Source organism: Hypomesus transpacificus, chromosome 2, assembly GCF_021917145.1.
Source record: "Hypomesus transpacificus isolate Combined female chromosome 2, fHypTra1, whole genome shotgun sequence".
NCBI classification, from domain to species: domain Eukaryota; kingdom Metazoa; phylum Chordata; class Actinopteri; order Osmeriformes; family Osmeridae; genus Hypomesus; species Hypomesus transpacificus.
The window spans coordinates 12,934,174-12,949,397 of record NC_061061.1 but is presented as its reverse complement, the minus strand read 5'-3'; the positions used below and the strand labels follow the sequence as shown (position 1 = coordinate 12,949,397).

General features: G+C 49.8%; 1 protein-coding gene across 1 annotated transcript in view; it reads left to right on the top strand.

The window, feature by feature from the left end:
• cdkal1 (CDK5 regulatory subunit associated protein 1-like 1) overlaps positions 1-15,224 on the top strand; it is a 141,004-nt gene that overhangs the window by 32,016 nt on the left and 93,764 nt on the right. Inside the window, exons 5-6 of the mRNA XM_047039871.1 lie at positions 11,745-11,841; positions 14,658-14,706. Coding sequence (XP_046895827.1) covers positions 11,745-11,841; positions 14,658-14,706 — 146 coding nt within the window. The remainder of the gene's footprint in view (positions 1-11,744; positions 11,842-14,657; positions 14,707-15,224) is intronic.

Here is a 15,224-nt window from a genome sequence, read left to right as displayed (position 1 = left end):
GATAGCCATGTTTCTGTTTTGTATGAGGTCATACATGTATGTGAACACATGCGTGTGTATGTGTGTGTGTCCTACTGGACAGTGCCTTCACGGCTGCGTCCCCTGCCCAGGGCTGGTGTCAGTCACCAGTCCTCAGACCCTGAGCAAACTCAGCTCTGCTCCTTTTCTCTTAATCACACAAGTGCTCTCTCACACACACACACACATACGCACATACGCACACACCATCTACAGCCTCTTGTTTGCATTTACCCAGACAGTTGCTTATCCTCAGGCCGCTCCTAACCTATGAACGGGGGAGGATGTTCACTCAGGGGGGAGAAGAGGAGCCGTGAGGTCAAATGCATCCCCTGACCAGTAGTGTGCAGCTGCAGAGCGAACCACGTCCGGCTTCCATAGATTCCAGGAGGACTCGTTTATTCAGCGCTCTGTTGTGTACTGACAAGAAGCAAGCAACATGATAGTATATAGGTGCCCACCTTTTTCTGTTTTGTAGTTTGTGCCATCTGAACCATCTGTTTCCCGCAAGAGTTCAACCCATAACCTGCCGTCGTAAACGTTGCGTGCTGGTCTGTTATATGACCGATACGGTGAAGCCGTCCTCCTCCAAAGACCTCCACAATCATCCAGGTTCCTGACATCCAGTCTCCACAGAGAGGTCGGGTTGGAAGGTCCTCCCCAGGTTACCACCCACCCCCCCCCCCCCCCTCCCCCCAACACACACACACACCACCCTGGGGTCATTCTACCAACCTATTTCAACCTCATTACACCAATCAGAGCCAGAGCAGCAGAAACCTGGACTGTGACTGGCCAGTCCCCCTCCCAGCCATGCACCGCTAGGTGCTCTGCGCTATATGCTAGCTTGTTATTAAACATGTAGGTTAATACCTGCAGTAGGACCCCAGGGCTCTCTGAGGGCCAGAGAGAACGCCATCCTGGTGAATCTAATCAACCTCAACTCCAGTCTCCATCTCGACCACAGCCCTGCAGGCTCTTTAGGTCTAGTTTTTGACCCCAGCTTTTAGTTTTTAACCTATCTATCTTCAATAGATGCCCAAGCCCCAATTTCAGCCTCAGCTTTAGCCCCAACCTCAGCCCCAGCCCCAGCCCCAGCCCCAGCCCTAGCCCCAGCCCCAACCTCAGCCCCAGCCCCAGCCCCAGCCCCAGCCCTAGCCCCAGCCCCAACCTCAGCCCCAGCCCTAGCCCCAGCTCCACTCCTCGTTTGACAGTCTGAGCCTGTAGCACAAGCTCCACCCCCGCTCTTTCCCCCTCCAGTCTCTGTGATGCAGCCTGCCCCGGGGTCGGGACCTGGTAATGGGGGTCCTGGTACCCCCAGGCTTGGCCAGGGCCCCCAGAGGTTTACTACACACACATTCGTTAGTCTACTGCTCTCGCTCTCATTCATGCTCCCGACAGTACACTCGCCCGGTATTTGCCATGCTAGCGATGCCGGGCGAGTGTACTGGTTGCTTGGTGTGCTCCCTGGTCCTTCAGCCCGGCTTTATAGAGACGCATAATTAGTTAGTAACCGTTTCATTAGTGTCTGCGCTCCCCTGCTACTCTCTAATTGTGCCCAGTCCCTATTTATTTTCCCAGCATGGTCTCCATGGAAACCCCATTATCACCATCTGTAATGGAAGGCCTGTATGAGGTTGCTTCACGAGTTTAGACCAGCTTCCCCATCACAGAGTTTCAGACTCACACACTGAGAACCGCAAGGCTTTCAGTATTCAACAGGCCAAATGGCTTCGATTGTTATCGGGACCCCCCCCCCCCCCAAAAAAAAAAAATTAAAACAACAACTCGAGATAACCTTTTGATAATTACCTTTGGTATGGTAATGTGTGATTTGAGAATGGTTTTCATAGACTTTGACTGTAGGGCATACCCAGGAGTAAAGGAAACATGCCCTACACTCAGGCTGATTAGAAGTGTGGTTAACTGGGGCTCCCAGGTGGAGCCAATGTCCTTATCTGCTCTCTGCTCAGTGTGGCGGGGTCAGTTTAAACGGCTTTCAGAGCAGTTTGGTCCGAAAGCGCCTCCACACTCTTATCTAAGGCATCGTGCAGCCATGTAATCCACTCTGGCTCTCTGACACGGGCTGAAGTCGTTAATAACACCCGGAGCACTTACGACACCAGCCAACTGACGCTGAGTCACGTTACACCCAGCAGTGCTTCACGGAGGGTTGTCTGAATGCTCGTTAGCTCCCGTGTCTTTCTTTTCAACGAGCTCAGCGTCGGTGCGCGTGTGCGTGCGTGTGTGTGTGCGCTCAAGCGTGTGTCAAAATCGGAGCTCCTGTGAAGCATCAAACACCCGCCGAGCTCTGATCATGGTCCATTCTAATTGGAACAGCAATTAGACCGCCCCCCCCCCTCCCCCACCCCTCCCAACACCGTAACCCTTCGCTTCATAACAACGTCCCCCTTAATGGTAACTAACCCTTAATGGCGTGCAAATGAATTTCACACTCGGGAGCTGTAGGATCTGATCTGGTTGGAATTGAACATAGGGTTAGGGTTAGGCCATTATGGTCAGAACATCCCATACACGAGCTGCCCATCAGCCTCTCGCTGGAGTCTCACATTTCTAGAAGACTCCCATGTCTGTTTCAGAGGGTGGAGGTGGAAGCACACTTGACCCTCCTCCCTCTCCAGACTTCCAGTTGGGAGGCTTCATCGGTGTCCTCCTGGATGGAGAGCATACTCCCCGTCTCTTAAGCAGTGCCCTGAGAGCTATACCAGTCCAGCTCCTAGTTGATATTCCGAGGACCCTTGTTCTCCATTGTGTTTCCAAAGGGGTTAAGCTTAAGACACGACTATAGTTTGGGGTTCGACCCCCCCCCCCCCCCCCCCCCCCCCCCCCTGAGAGGAGGTGCACACACTGTACTCCTCCATGGTTCGAGGGCGCCTGGGTTCTAAGATCTAAACAGGTTTCCAAAATCTACCTGGGTCTTCCTCCTGTGTTTGCTGCTGTTCCTGGGAAAGTGGCGATGGCAAACACAGTTAGCATTCCGTTAGCTGTACACACGCACTCCAGGAGGAGGCTGCCTTCACAACAGCGTGCTTCTGAACCGTGAGACCGGTGCATTAGCAGTTGCCGGAGAGCTTCTGATAGCGTGAGAACATGACAGCGGCAACAGTAGCAACAACAACAACCGTTGGTGTCGGTGGACAGGGTTGTCGGTTGGTATCCCCAAGGCAGTTTGTCTGCAGGGCGGCAGTCAGGAGTGATTGGCTTTGTCTCCTGTCCTCTATATTTACCTCTATCCAGTCTCTCATTTCCCTTACTCTCTCTACCTCCCTCCCTCTCTCTTTCTTATTCTCTCTCTCTCTCTCTCTCTCTCTCTCTCTCTCTCTCTCTCTCTCTCTCTCTCTCTCTCTCTCTCTCTCTCTCCTTCTCTCCCTGCAGACACAGCACTTTCACCTGTATTATCCCTCCCTCTCCCCCCTCTCCTCCTGTTCCCTGCTGCCCTTCTCTCCTCCTCATCTTCCTCGCCGGGCAGTGTCATGGTAGGGGCGGGGGAGTGGGGGAGTACAGGAGAGGCTTTCATTAGGGCCTGTCGCTGGGAGGTGACAACCTGCTAACAGGGATCTCCTCTGACACTCATCCCCAGTCATGTTCTAATGATGCTACCCTGGAACATGCGTGTGGGTATATGTGTGTGTGTGTGTGTGTGCGGGTCCCCATTCCCTCCTCGTCCCTGTTTGTGTTGGTTTTTTTGGAGGGGGAGGGGGGGTGGTTACATTGGCCGTAGGCCGTAGTGGTGAAATAAACAGTCCAGCGGGTCCTGAGTTTCCAGAGATTGGAGGAGAGGGGAGGCCCCCAAACTTGCGATATTCTGCAGCCACCCTTCGTTTGAAAGGGCAGTAGAACCGACTAGTGCATGTTCCACAACCGGAGGAGAGATTCCTTCACGTGGGGGACTCACAGCCCCAGGAAGTAGTGTCCACAGCCAATCAAAACGGCTTATTTCTCCCCTAGCGAAAGTGTGATCTATGATGCCTGGCACACCGACCGTCCAGGAAATCAAATCTAAACCCCTTCAAACAACCCTCCCCCCCCCACCACACACACCCCCGCCACAAAAACACACACGCACCTGGATCCAGATGTGTAAGCGGGATGGGGATGGGGGATGAGGAGGGGGTGGTGTGTTGGGCACCTCTGGAATCAATTAGGCCCGTAGGGGAGAGTCCTACTCATTCCAGTCCTGTCACAGCTGGAGTAGTGAAGGGTCCTCAGTGACTCGGGGCTGCCCTCACACATGCCTGCAGGGGACAGCGCTCAGAGACAGGGGGGGCTCCATGGGAAATAACTGGCACCAAATTAAGCTTTTAAAAGTGATTGATTTGGAACTTTGAGTTTTTCTATTCCCTTTCGTTACGTCAGAAAATAAATGCCACATGGCTCATTTTGAAGGTTTTCCTCGGCGGTGTGATTTCCCACCTAGAGGGGATTCAGTGTTTTTCCTTGAATGCACCTATCAGGCATCAGGCACCGGGTTCCTCCACGCCCTGGTGGAGCTGATGCATGTCAAGGGCCTCCCTCTGGAGGGTTCTGATCCATCTCTACCTGCTTTACCTGCTGGTTTAATGACAAAGCAGGCCCATGTGTGATCATGTGTCTGATCTCCTACCTCGGTCGCCGGTCCCGACCCCCCAGACCCCCACCCTTGTCACCAGCCGAGGAGAGTGTGACCTCCCATCAGCTCCCCGTGACCTCTGACCCTCCCTGCTCCAGACACCCTGGTTAATTTATTACAGACACACAAACACCATTACAGCAGTCGTCGCTTATCAGGAGACGCTGAGAGGCCTCTGAGATGGATGTTCATGTCAGTTTTGATGTCTTACTTTCTACTTGGGAGCATTTGGAAAACCATCTATTGAAGAACTTCCTGCCAGACTTTGTATTCCTGTGGCTTTGTGGGTTTTGGGGCCAGATATGACACCAGCAGTATTACTAACGCTGGATATTGTTGTCTATCCCTTCATTTTGAGGTACATGGAAGGATGGCATGATTGATGGACAGATGGATGGAAGGAAAGAATAAAGGATGCATGGATGGGATTTATAGAACAGGAGTTTGAAACGTGTGTGTGTGCTAGCAGCCTGTTCTCCAGTTTAAAGTGTGATCATGAATCCATCGCAATCAAATAATGAAAGCACAATCCTCCCCCTAAATCACCACCATGCAGTCCAGCACTACCCCAGCAGCGGCATGTATTACGGAGGATTTCAGCTGAGCTCAGTCGCAACTATGAACTTTGAACCTTCTAAGCTGCCGTCCCTGCTTCCGCGGCTGGGTAAATGACAGTGATTGTCCCTGCGGCCGTCTCCTCGCCGCCTGGTATCTGCGGCGCCACGCCCGTCCGCCCCCCCCCGTCCGCCCCCCCCGTCCGCCCCCCCCGTCCGCCCCCCCCGTTCAGCTGAAGGTGCTCCTGAGCCCCGCTGCGTGGCGGAGCCTTATCTGGGATTGGACACATTAACACTTGAATATTTCATGAAGAAAGGATCTTGTGAGACACAAAGCTGAAAAGAGAGATGTGCTACAGACGAGAAACGCCAGCGTAACAAAAGAGGGGGAGAAAAAAAAACCTTTCATCCCCGGGAAGCAGAAATATACGGTATAACAAGTGCAGCTCACAGAATCTGTCTTTATTAAAATCATCTTTCCCCTTTTTCCAAGCTTTCTTTCCCCTTTTTAATGTAATGAACCTTTCCTTGAACCTTCTTATTTTAATTGCTCCACACATTTGACAAGGAGAGAGAGAAGAAGGAAAAAATAAAACAGTTTTTCATTCCATAAATTAATTTTCAGGCAGAGGGGGACTGAGCAGCAGTTTAATTAGACAGCTGGCATTGTGCATGCATTCCTCCCTTTAAAAGAATGCTGTTTAGAATAAATAATGATTCACCAAACAAGGGTCTTTTAGAGTACGATAAGCCCAGCCCCATTATGCTGTGGAAACATCAGCCAGGGAAATTAAGTAGGAAAATTGACTTTTATTTCTGTCCCTAATGAGCTTTCAGTCTCCAACTCCCACACACATACACACATACCAACATACACACACACCCACACACACGCGTGCTGTTAAACTCCACAGCTTGCTGCTTACTTGTTTATTGTTGTTTATTATTGTTAAGGAAGATCTCATCTTTGCTCTGGCAGGTTCTTGAAAACTGGGTTTGTGTCTCCAGGTTGTGTTGGGCCAGGCCAGTGTCCGTGCAGTCTGCAGCTCAGCTGCTCAGCTGGGGAATGGTGGGGGTTGGACTGGAGGGCTGCGTTCACACTTGCATTATACTAGTTGTGGCAAACCGTGAAAAAAAAAAAATGCCCTCCCCTCCCTCCACACACATTTTCCCCTGTGATCTTAGAAATTCATTTCCCCAGTCTCTACGGTTAGGATCAAAACAACCTCTTTACACACACAAACGCACGCACACAACCACACAACCACACAGACCACTGCTTCATCTTAACAAACACAGCCCCATCACAATCTAAAGGGTCCCCAGGAAGGCGGTTCAGCTGAATGATTCATGCGTGCCTATGACCTGTGACCTGGCGGCCTCAATCACCACACACTGTGCACACAGTGCAAGCTCCCGTTTTCAATATCAGGAAGAACATTCAGCTTATCTGATCCGGATGACTTAGATGGTTTGGTGTTTTTAAACGTTGTGTGAAGGGGGGGGGGGGGGGGGTCTCCTTGGCTGAATTCCCTCCTCAGCCGCTCAGGATTACCAGTCCCCCAAGGCACATTGGGTTGTTGTTGTTTTTCAACGGTAAAATAAATAAAGCTTTTTTTTTTTCTCTCGCATGACCCACAAACAAGAATATTCCCAAAGGTGACCTGTTCTCAGGTGGTCACCACTAATGCAATTTTCTCCTTTTTTTTTATTTATTTCGAACACAAATCGAGCTTTTATTTGCAGATGTCTGATTGTGAACCAGTCATGCAAGAATACGATGCCATTTTAGTCATGAAATATTTATGATGTGTTCAGTTTAGTTTTACTGTTCACATGTGAGCTGGAAGCCTCGGCAGATGTGATCCTGTGGTATGGTAAGGTGCTATGGACGAGCCTCAGAATTTAACCAGAGCTCTTTTGTTGTTGATCTCCCGTGCCGAGTTGCTATCCTGGCCTCCACCTCCCCATAGAGAAGCTGTTAGGCTGGCCTCACTCACTCACTGCCCGGCGATTCCCACCAGATCACCCTCAACAGGGAGCAGCATCAGTCCTTCAGGAGAATGAGAAAAAATACAATTTTCTGCCTCCTCTTCTTTTTTTTTTTTTTCGGGCCAGAGATGTGATCCGCGTGGATATGACAGGATTTGCCCCCTGCCTATACTCCTATCAGGCTCTCTGCTTGCATTCTCTTTCCCCCTGCTCTCCTTGCTTCCCCTCCTCCTCTTCTGAGCCTGAGCTGGACTTGAATCCTGCTGCCTGAGTGACAGGAGGTCCTCTGGACAATCGTAACCAAATCTTCCAGTAAATCTTTTAATAACGAGGCCTCCTTCCTCAGTGAGAGAGAAGTGTCCTTCTTCGATCTGGCAGCTTTTGCCCGTTAAAGTTTTAAACCAGGTTTGCATTATTCACCCCGATCCCAAACTGCGTTGTGGGGGCCGGCAGATAGTCCTTCTGACACGGTTTCTGTAGGTGGCTGATCAATAATAGAGGGCCTAAATAAGAGGCCGACATCTGTGGCAGGACCAGCAGTGTTCCTGTCGGTTCGGTCTGAATGATTCATCAGGATTGGCTGCCTGTGACCTCCTCTCTGTTCACCTCTCTGTTATCTTACGCTCTGTGCTTTTCCATGGGCAGACCACCTCGGTCCAAACAGTCTTGGTCCCACACCACCTCAGTCCAAACCGCCTCAATCCAGACTGGCTCAGTCCAGATCGCCTCGGTCTCGTCCCCTCATGTCCCTCATGCATATGCATCGTCTGAACGAGCGTTTAGTGTGAGGAACCTGCTGGCTGCTGCTGACGCTCCTGTGTGTTTGGGATGGATCAGTGTCGTCACTGAGAGGGAGGAAGGGAGGTGATCCAGGTAGGGAAAGGGAGTGTGTGAGTGAGAGGAGAGGTGGTGAGAGAGCTTGTGCTGTGAACGGCCACAGAAAGACAGCCTCAGGGACCCCCCCCCCCCCCCCCCCCCCCCCCCCCCCCCCTCAGCAGGCTCTCCACAGCTCTCAGAGACTCCGCTCAACAAGCCCTCTTTCTCCTCATTCTGACGTGGACATTGACGTCACACTGGTGAAACGATGAAGACGGGGGGGGGGGGGGGGGGGGGGGGGGGGGTACGATTATGGAACTATCTGATTGAAAACTAATCTCTCAATCAACCCTTATATTATATTCCGTAGTATCGGAAACCACATGTTAAGCTGTGGACTGAGTATTAACTATAGAAGTTAGTGAGCCTAAGTGTGAGAAAAGACCACTAGTAGGAATGCAGAGGCCTAGTAATAATTCATGACGTGCATATATGGCCCAACTCCCAGAAGCGTGTCTGGAGGTGTAATTCCAAGGTCAGCACTAGCTCCAAGCTTGAGCACCCTAGTCTTAATTAAGACTACAGACTCTGTTCAAAGACAATGCCGGGGTGTGGACACCCATACAGGGGCCTGTGCATGTCCTACTTTACGTACGGCCAAAGGTGCCAACGCAGCATTTGTAATCAGAAACTCCCAGAACAAGGGACCAATTGGGTGATGAAGCGTAGAATCTGTCACCAACTGTAAAGTACCAAATAGCAAAATAACACAATATAATAGGGAGAAAATATACAAGTGAAATGTCCGGAGAAAACAGCCCAGTCTGATCCCTTGAACACCCTCCTGTTGGTTGGAATCTTTGTCACCCTGGAGTCCAATAATAACTTTGCATCGAACTCTGCTGAGTTCCAGTGTCGTTTTTGGACTTCCCCACTTCTGGACTTAGAATTGTTCCCACTACAAGACTTGGAACCTTTTACACTACAATTCCACTTGTCGTACTCCTCCTCTTCGTCTCCCTGGTCCGTAGTGACATGCTGTTATCCAAAGACTCTTTCTTTTTCAGAGAGCCCCTACATCATGCTGGGGATCTGGCGCTCCCCGCCCCTCCCCTCCCCGCCCCTCCCCCGTCCGCGCACGGTGACACAGCGAATCACCGAGGACGCGTCTGAGCTGTCGCCCAGACACCCCAGGGGGGAAACGCAGCCAATCAGGTCGTCTTGGTGCAGCATCGGGCGGACGGGGGTGGTGGGGGGGTAGATGGTTTCGAGGCTGAGTGCATCCCCAGTGACCCGCACGGGAGCAGATGTCCGGGGAGATCAGCTGGAGATCTCTTGAACCTGCTTCAGTTCTGCAGGGGGGGAGGAGGAGGGCTGGGGCTGGGGCTGGGGCTGGGGCCTGGGCTGGGGCCTGGGCTGGGGCCTGGGCTGGGGCTGGGGCTGGGGCTGGGGCCTGGGCTGGGGCTGGGGCCTGGGCTGGGGCTGGGGCTGGGGCTGGGGCTGGGGCTGGGGCTGGGCTGGGGCTGGGGCTGGGGCCTGGGCTGGGGCTGGGGCCTGGGCTGGGGCTGGGGCTGGGGCTGGGGCTGGGGCTGGGGCTGGGGCTGGGGCTGGGGGAAGGAGACGGGGGGGGTAGCCTTGGCATGTTGCCCCTATGCACTGACAGAGAGAAAACAAGTGAACACGTCGCCTCGGTGCGTGCATCCTGCAAGTCGCCCACAGCCCTCCCCCCCTCCCCACTCCGAATGGCACGTGCCAGGCAGCTATAGACACTGTGCATGCATGAGGCATGGCCTGTGTGTCAGAAGTGTACATACGGCTTGATTGGAAATCAGCCAAATGAATGTGGACAATATGTCCTCCCAGATCAAGCAGAACCGTATAGAGGTCAGGACGTTCCCAGACCTACAGAGGCTGTTTTATCCACACGTGTTCAGAACCACGGCCTACAGTCTATTTTATGACCGTGTGTGTGTGTGTGTGTCTGCTGTAATGGACATGAGAGGCGGTTTCCAATGGGGTCTTGACCGACACTCTAAGCTTGCGCTGTTAATATGGGAACTGGAGGGGCCGGGCGTGTGTTGTGGGTCCTGTCACTTTTGGGCTGACTCCCTGCCGCTAAAATGTTTCAGCTCTGAATCCAGAGAACCTCGTGTGGAGGAGGATGAGTGCACACACACACACACACGCACACACACACACACCTCCTCATGTCCTCACTCTTAAGGCAGGCCAGAGCTGGTGATTTGACACCGAGCCAGAGAGATGAGCCCTTCAGTAGGCTCCTGACCTTTGTTCATTAGCATGCTTAAAGGTCAGGGGTTAAGTGTCCTTCTCGCTATGAAGATGTGGGAGCGGAGCGTTCTGTAATCATCCAGAGAGGACCTGACTCCGTCTCTCACACCCAGCGGCCGTCTCAGAGTGGAGGGGGGCGAGCGCGAGGGAGAAAGAGAGGGGGGGAACCAGAAGAGAGAGAGAGAGCAAGAGAGAGAGAGAGCGCTTTTGGCTGGCCTTTGAGGCGAGACGATAAACAGTGTAATGTGGGTGATGTACATTGCTGTAGAGCAGTGGTTCTCAACAGGGGGGGCACGGAGAGATCCTAAGGGGGGGGGGGGGGCATTAGTTTACTTTACAAGAAAAAAATACAATCAGACCAAGCATATTTTGTGTACTCAGTGTATTTCTTATTGCAGTTAAAGTAGTACAAAAACAAGTAGGCTAGGCTGATGCAGCCGTTATTTCATTGAGGATTTTACCTCATTTGCTTGGGTCAGGGATCCAGTTTAGTTGTCCAGGAAAGTACCTTTCAGTTGCCACGGAGGAGCAGTTTAGTCTGATTAAATTTTAGTCGGAGCGTTATCAGATTGCGACACCACTTTAGCTCTTGCTCTCTGCCTTTGTTTTGTGTGATGACTGAATATCCTCAGTTGACTGAGGTTTTCAAAATGTACTGCCTTGAAAACTAAGTATAGAAACCGTCTCCAGGTGGAGGATGACATCAGGCTGTCTGACAGTGAACCGTGAAGCGCTTCTCTGTAAAAACAAGCAAGCGCTGGTGTCCCACTGATAACATGATGCCTCGGCTAATGAGACAGGCCACTCCTGTAACTTGTACACAAATGTTTTTAGAACCTAGAGTTCTCTTGTTGACAGTAGTTCAGACGCATTTTTCATAATTTTAAGAGCATGTTTCATACCTGTGTCAGTTATAGTTTTTTCAATGTTCTCAAATCTTACAAGTTATGAAAAGTACACCAAAAAAAAACATATCCTTCTATCTATTTACCCACCCACCCATCCATTTATCTACTATCAATATAGCGTGTGTGTGTATGGGGGGGGTGACACATTATGTGGAAGCTTGGGGCAGGGGAGGGGGGAGGGTGTGACACATGATGTGAAAGGCTTGGGTGGACTTGAGTTCCAAAACGTTGAGATCCCATGCTGTAGTTTTAATGAGATTCATGGTGCCAAACTCTGCCACTAGGGGTGCTCCTGAGCTCTGGTTGGGTTACCCAGGGATCACTTCAGAAAGCTCTCTGGCCTGTAAGGTGAAACGGGTTCAGTGTTGTTTATGGACTGGATTGTTGAAATAATATCTTTATTTTAAGTAACGTCACTGGTTTATACATCAATACATACATTCAGAGTCACTGAACTGAGGGAACGTACACCTAACTAATCTTTCTGTGTCTCTGTGTGTGTGTCTATCTCCTATCTGTGTGTGTGTACTGCAGGAAGGCCCAGGAGCAGGATAAGAAGGTGGTGTTGGCGGGATGTGTTCCCCAGGCCCAGCCCAGGATGGACTACCTCAAAGGCCTCAGCATCATAGGGGTGGGTCTCCAGTACCAGATAAACACATCCGCTACCTGTATCTGCCGTCTCCAGCAGCCCATATATATATATATACCTGACATCTGTGTGTGTGTGTGTGTATATATTTACAGTACCAGAAAATGTGTCCAAACTTTTGACTGGTACTGTATATACACACACACACAGCTAAACATACTCAGATGAGGTCTCTGGGGTACAGACTACCTGTTGTTAGAATGGACCTGCCATTCTCCTGCCTGGTGGATGTTTTAAAAAGACCCAGAGACGTGACCTAGCAGGACGTAGCGTGCCTAAGATCAGTGTTTGACGAGGCATGGCTGGGGCTGCCCACCCTCCCCTGGGCTTGTCCTCCACACAAAGGCTAGGTCTGCCATCAAGCTAAACAAAAGGCTTCCTTTGACTGTTGGTGAATGAGCCAGGTGACAGCAGTTACAGTCACCACTCCCTCTTTTATCAAGGTATCACAATCGCCTCATGCAAATGAGCCCCGCCCCCCATTCACACGGATATTTGCATGTCCCACCAACGGCATTCCAATTTGGATTTCCAGTGTTATTGGAACCCTTAAGGATATACAGGGAAATGGTAGAGGGTATGTAAATGTGTAAAAGGCATAGATAATATGTACATAATATATAAATGAGTAATGCGGTCAGTGGTGGAGGTCCCCAGCTCTAATAAACTCACCAGCTGGTGGGGGTGCAGCACCTCAGGCTGATGTTCGTCTTTATTGAATCTGATTACATTATTCATGGTATAGGACGTTTAATGCACCATCTGATGTTCATGTTTATTAAGCAGACAAGCTCGGCAACAGTCAACAAAACGCATACCGTCCGTGGTTGCGGGGGCCTCCGGATTAATTGAACAAAGCTTATTTACAAGCCAGCCAGTTAAACCAACATCATTTTGATTTGATTTGACTCGCAGGCACACTGACAGGCAAACAGACGAGCAGGCAGTCCAAGTTGTGAAGGACAACTTTGAGTGCGAAACAGGAGGGTTTGCCGTAACTGGTTCCAGAGCTGTATACAGTGCCCTCCAAAAGTATTGGAACAGTGAGGCGAATTCCTTTATTTTTGCTGTAGACTGAAAACATTTGGGCTTGACATCAAATAATGAACGTGAGACCAGAGATCAACGTTTCAGCTTTTATTTCCAGGTATTTACATCAGGATCTGATGCACAACTAAGAAAATATCACATTTTGTTTGAATCCACCCATTTGTCATGTGAGCAAAAGTATTGGAACAGATATACTTAAAACATATTTAAGTGAATAAGACTTAATATTTAGTTGCAAATCCTTTGCTTTCAATAACTGCAGCAAGTCTGTGACCCATTGACGTCACCAAACTTTTGCATTCTTCCTTTTTGATGCTTTCCCAGGCTTTCACTGCAGCCTCTTTCAGTTGTTGTTTGTTTTGTGGGGTTCCTCCCTTCAGTCTCCTCTTAAGCAGGTAAAATGCATGCTCTATAGGGTTTAAGTCTGGAGATTGACTTGGCCAGTCTAATACCTTCCATTTCTTGCCCCTGATGAACTCCTTTGTTGTTTTGGCAGTGTGTTTTGGGTCGTTATCTTGCTGCATGATGAAGGCTCTGCCAATCAGTTTGGTTGCATCTTTCCTTAAATTGGCAGACAAAATGTTTCTGTAGACTTCCGAGTTCATTTTGCTGCTGCCATCATGTGTTACATCCTCAATGAAGATTAATGAGCCCGTCCTAGAAGAAGCCATGCAAGCCCAAGCCATGACATTACCTCCACCGTGTTTCACAGATGAGCTTGTGTGTTTGGGATCATGAGCAGTTCCTTTCTTTCTCCAAACTTTAGCCTTTCCATCACTTTGGTAAAAGTTAATCTTTGTCTCATCAGTCCATAAAACTTTGTCCCAGAATTTTTGAGGTTCATCTCTGTACTTTTTGGCAAATTCCAGCCTGGCCTTCCTATTCTTCTTGCTAATGAGTGGTTTGCATCTTCTGGTGTAGCCCTTGTACTTTTGTTCATGAAGTCTTCTGCGAACAGTGGATAGTGATACCTTCACTCCTGCCACCTGGAGGTTGTTGCTGATCTCACTAACAGTTGTTTTAGGGTCTTTCTTTACAGCTCTCACAATGTTTCTGTCATCAACTGCTGATGTTTTCCTTGGTCTACCTGTTTGACGTCTGTTACTTAGTACACCAGTAGTTTTCTTCTTCTTCAGGACATTCCAAATGGTTGTACTGGCTATGGCCAATGTTTCTGCAATGGCTCTGATTGATTTTCCATCTTCTCTAAGACTCACAATTGCTTGTTTTTCACCCAAAGACAGCGCTCCGGTTTTCATGTTGTTTTCACCTCTGAATACAGTCTGCATAGACAAAACCTATCTTACCCAATCTGAACCTGAGTGTAGACATTCAGTGGTATTTATTGATTGAATAATGTATGTAATAGGACACACCTGGGCAACAAAACACACCTGTCAGTCATATGTTCCAATACTTTTGCTCACGTGACAAATGGGTGGGTTCGAACAAAAAGGTGATATTTTCTAATTTGTGCATCAGATCCTGATGTAAATACCTGGAAATAAAAGCTGAAACGTTGATCTCTGGTTTCACATTCATCGTTTGATGTCAAGCCCAAATGTTTTCAGTCTACAGCAAAAATAAAGGAATTGGCCTCACTGTTCCAATACTTTTGGAGGGCACTGTATGACCCATAGGATCCAGATGCTGGATCAAATCTGAGCCTTTCCAGCGCTGCCTCTGCCTTTTTCTAACTGATCTTCCTCACCAGCTCATCCTCCTCTCTCCCACCTGCCTGTCTCCAGGTGCAGCAGATCGACAGAGTGGTGGAGGTGGTGGACGAGGCCATGAAAGGTGAGACAACCCACGCAGCTAGATGGACTGTGGACAGTCCCCCCCCCCCCCCCCATCTGCCTTTTGCACACGTTTATCTGTGCTCATGGCCTTCACTTTGTCTGCCTCCTCCAATCCCTCCATCACGCCTGGCAGCTAAGCATTGATATGGAGGGAGAGAGGGAGAGAGGGAGAGAGGGAGAGAGAGGGAAAGAGAGCAAAATAAAGAGAGACATTGTTTGCTTGGATGTGTTCCTCTTGGTCTGTGATGGTGTCTTCACAATAGACATGCCCTTGTGCTGCTGCGTGTGTGTGTACCTCATTCTCTCCTTCTTCTTTCATAGCCGTGGCAACAGGCCACTCTTGGAGAAGAAAAGAAAGCCCACTATTCAGTAAACCCGAGACAACACATTTATAAAGTACGATTTCCAGAAACACTAAACGCCCGATAAGGAGTGATAAAAGAAAAGATAACTATTGTGGCGCACTACAATAATAACTGCTTACAAAGGCAGAATGAACACTCTTTTTGAAAGAAA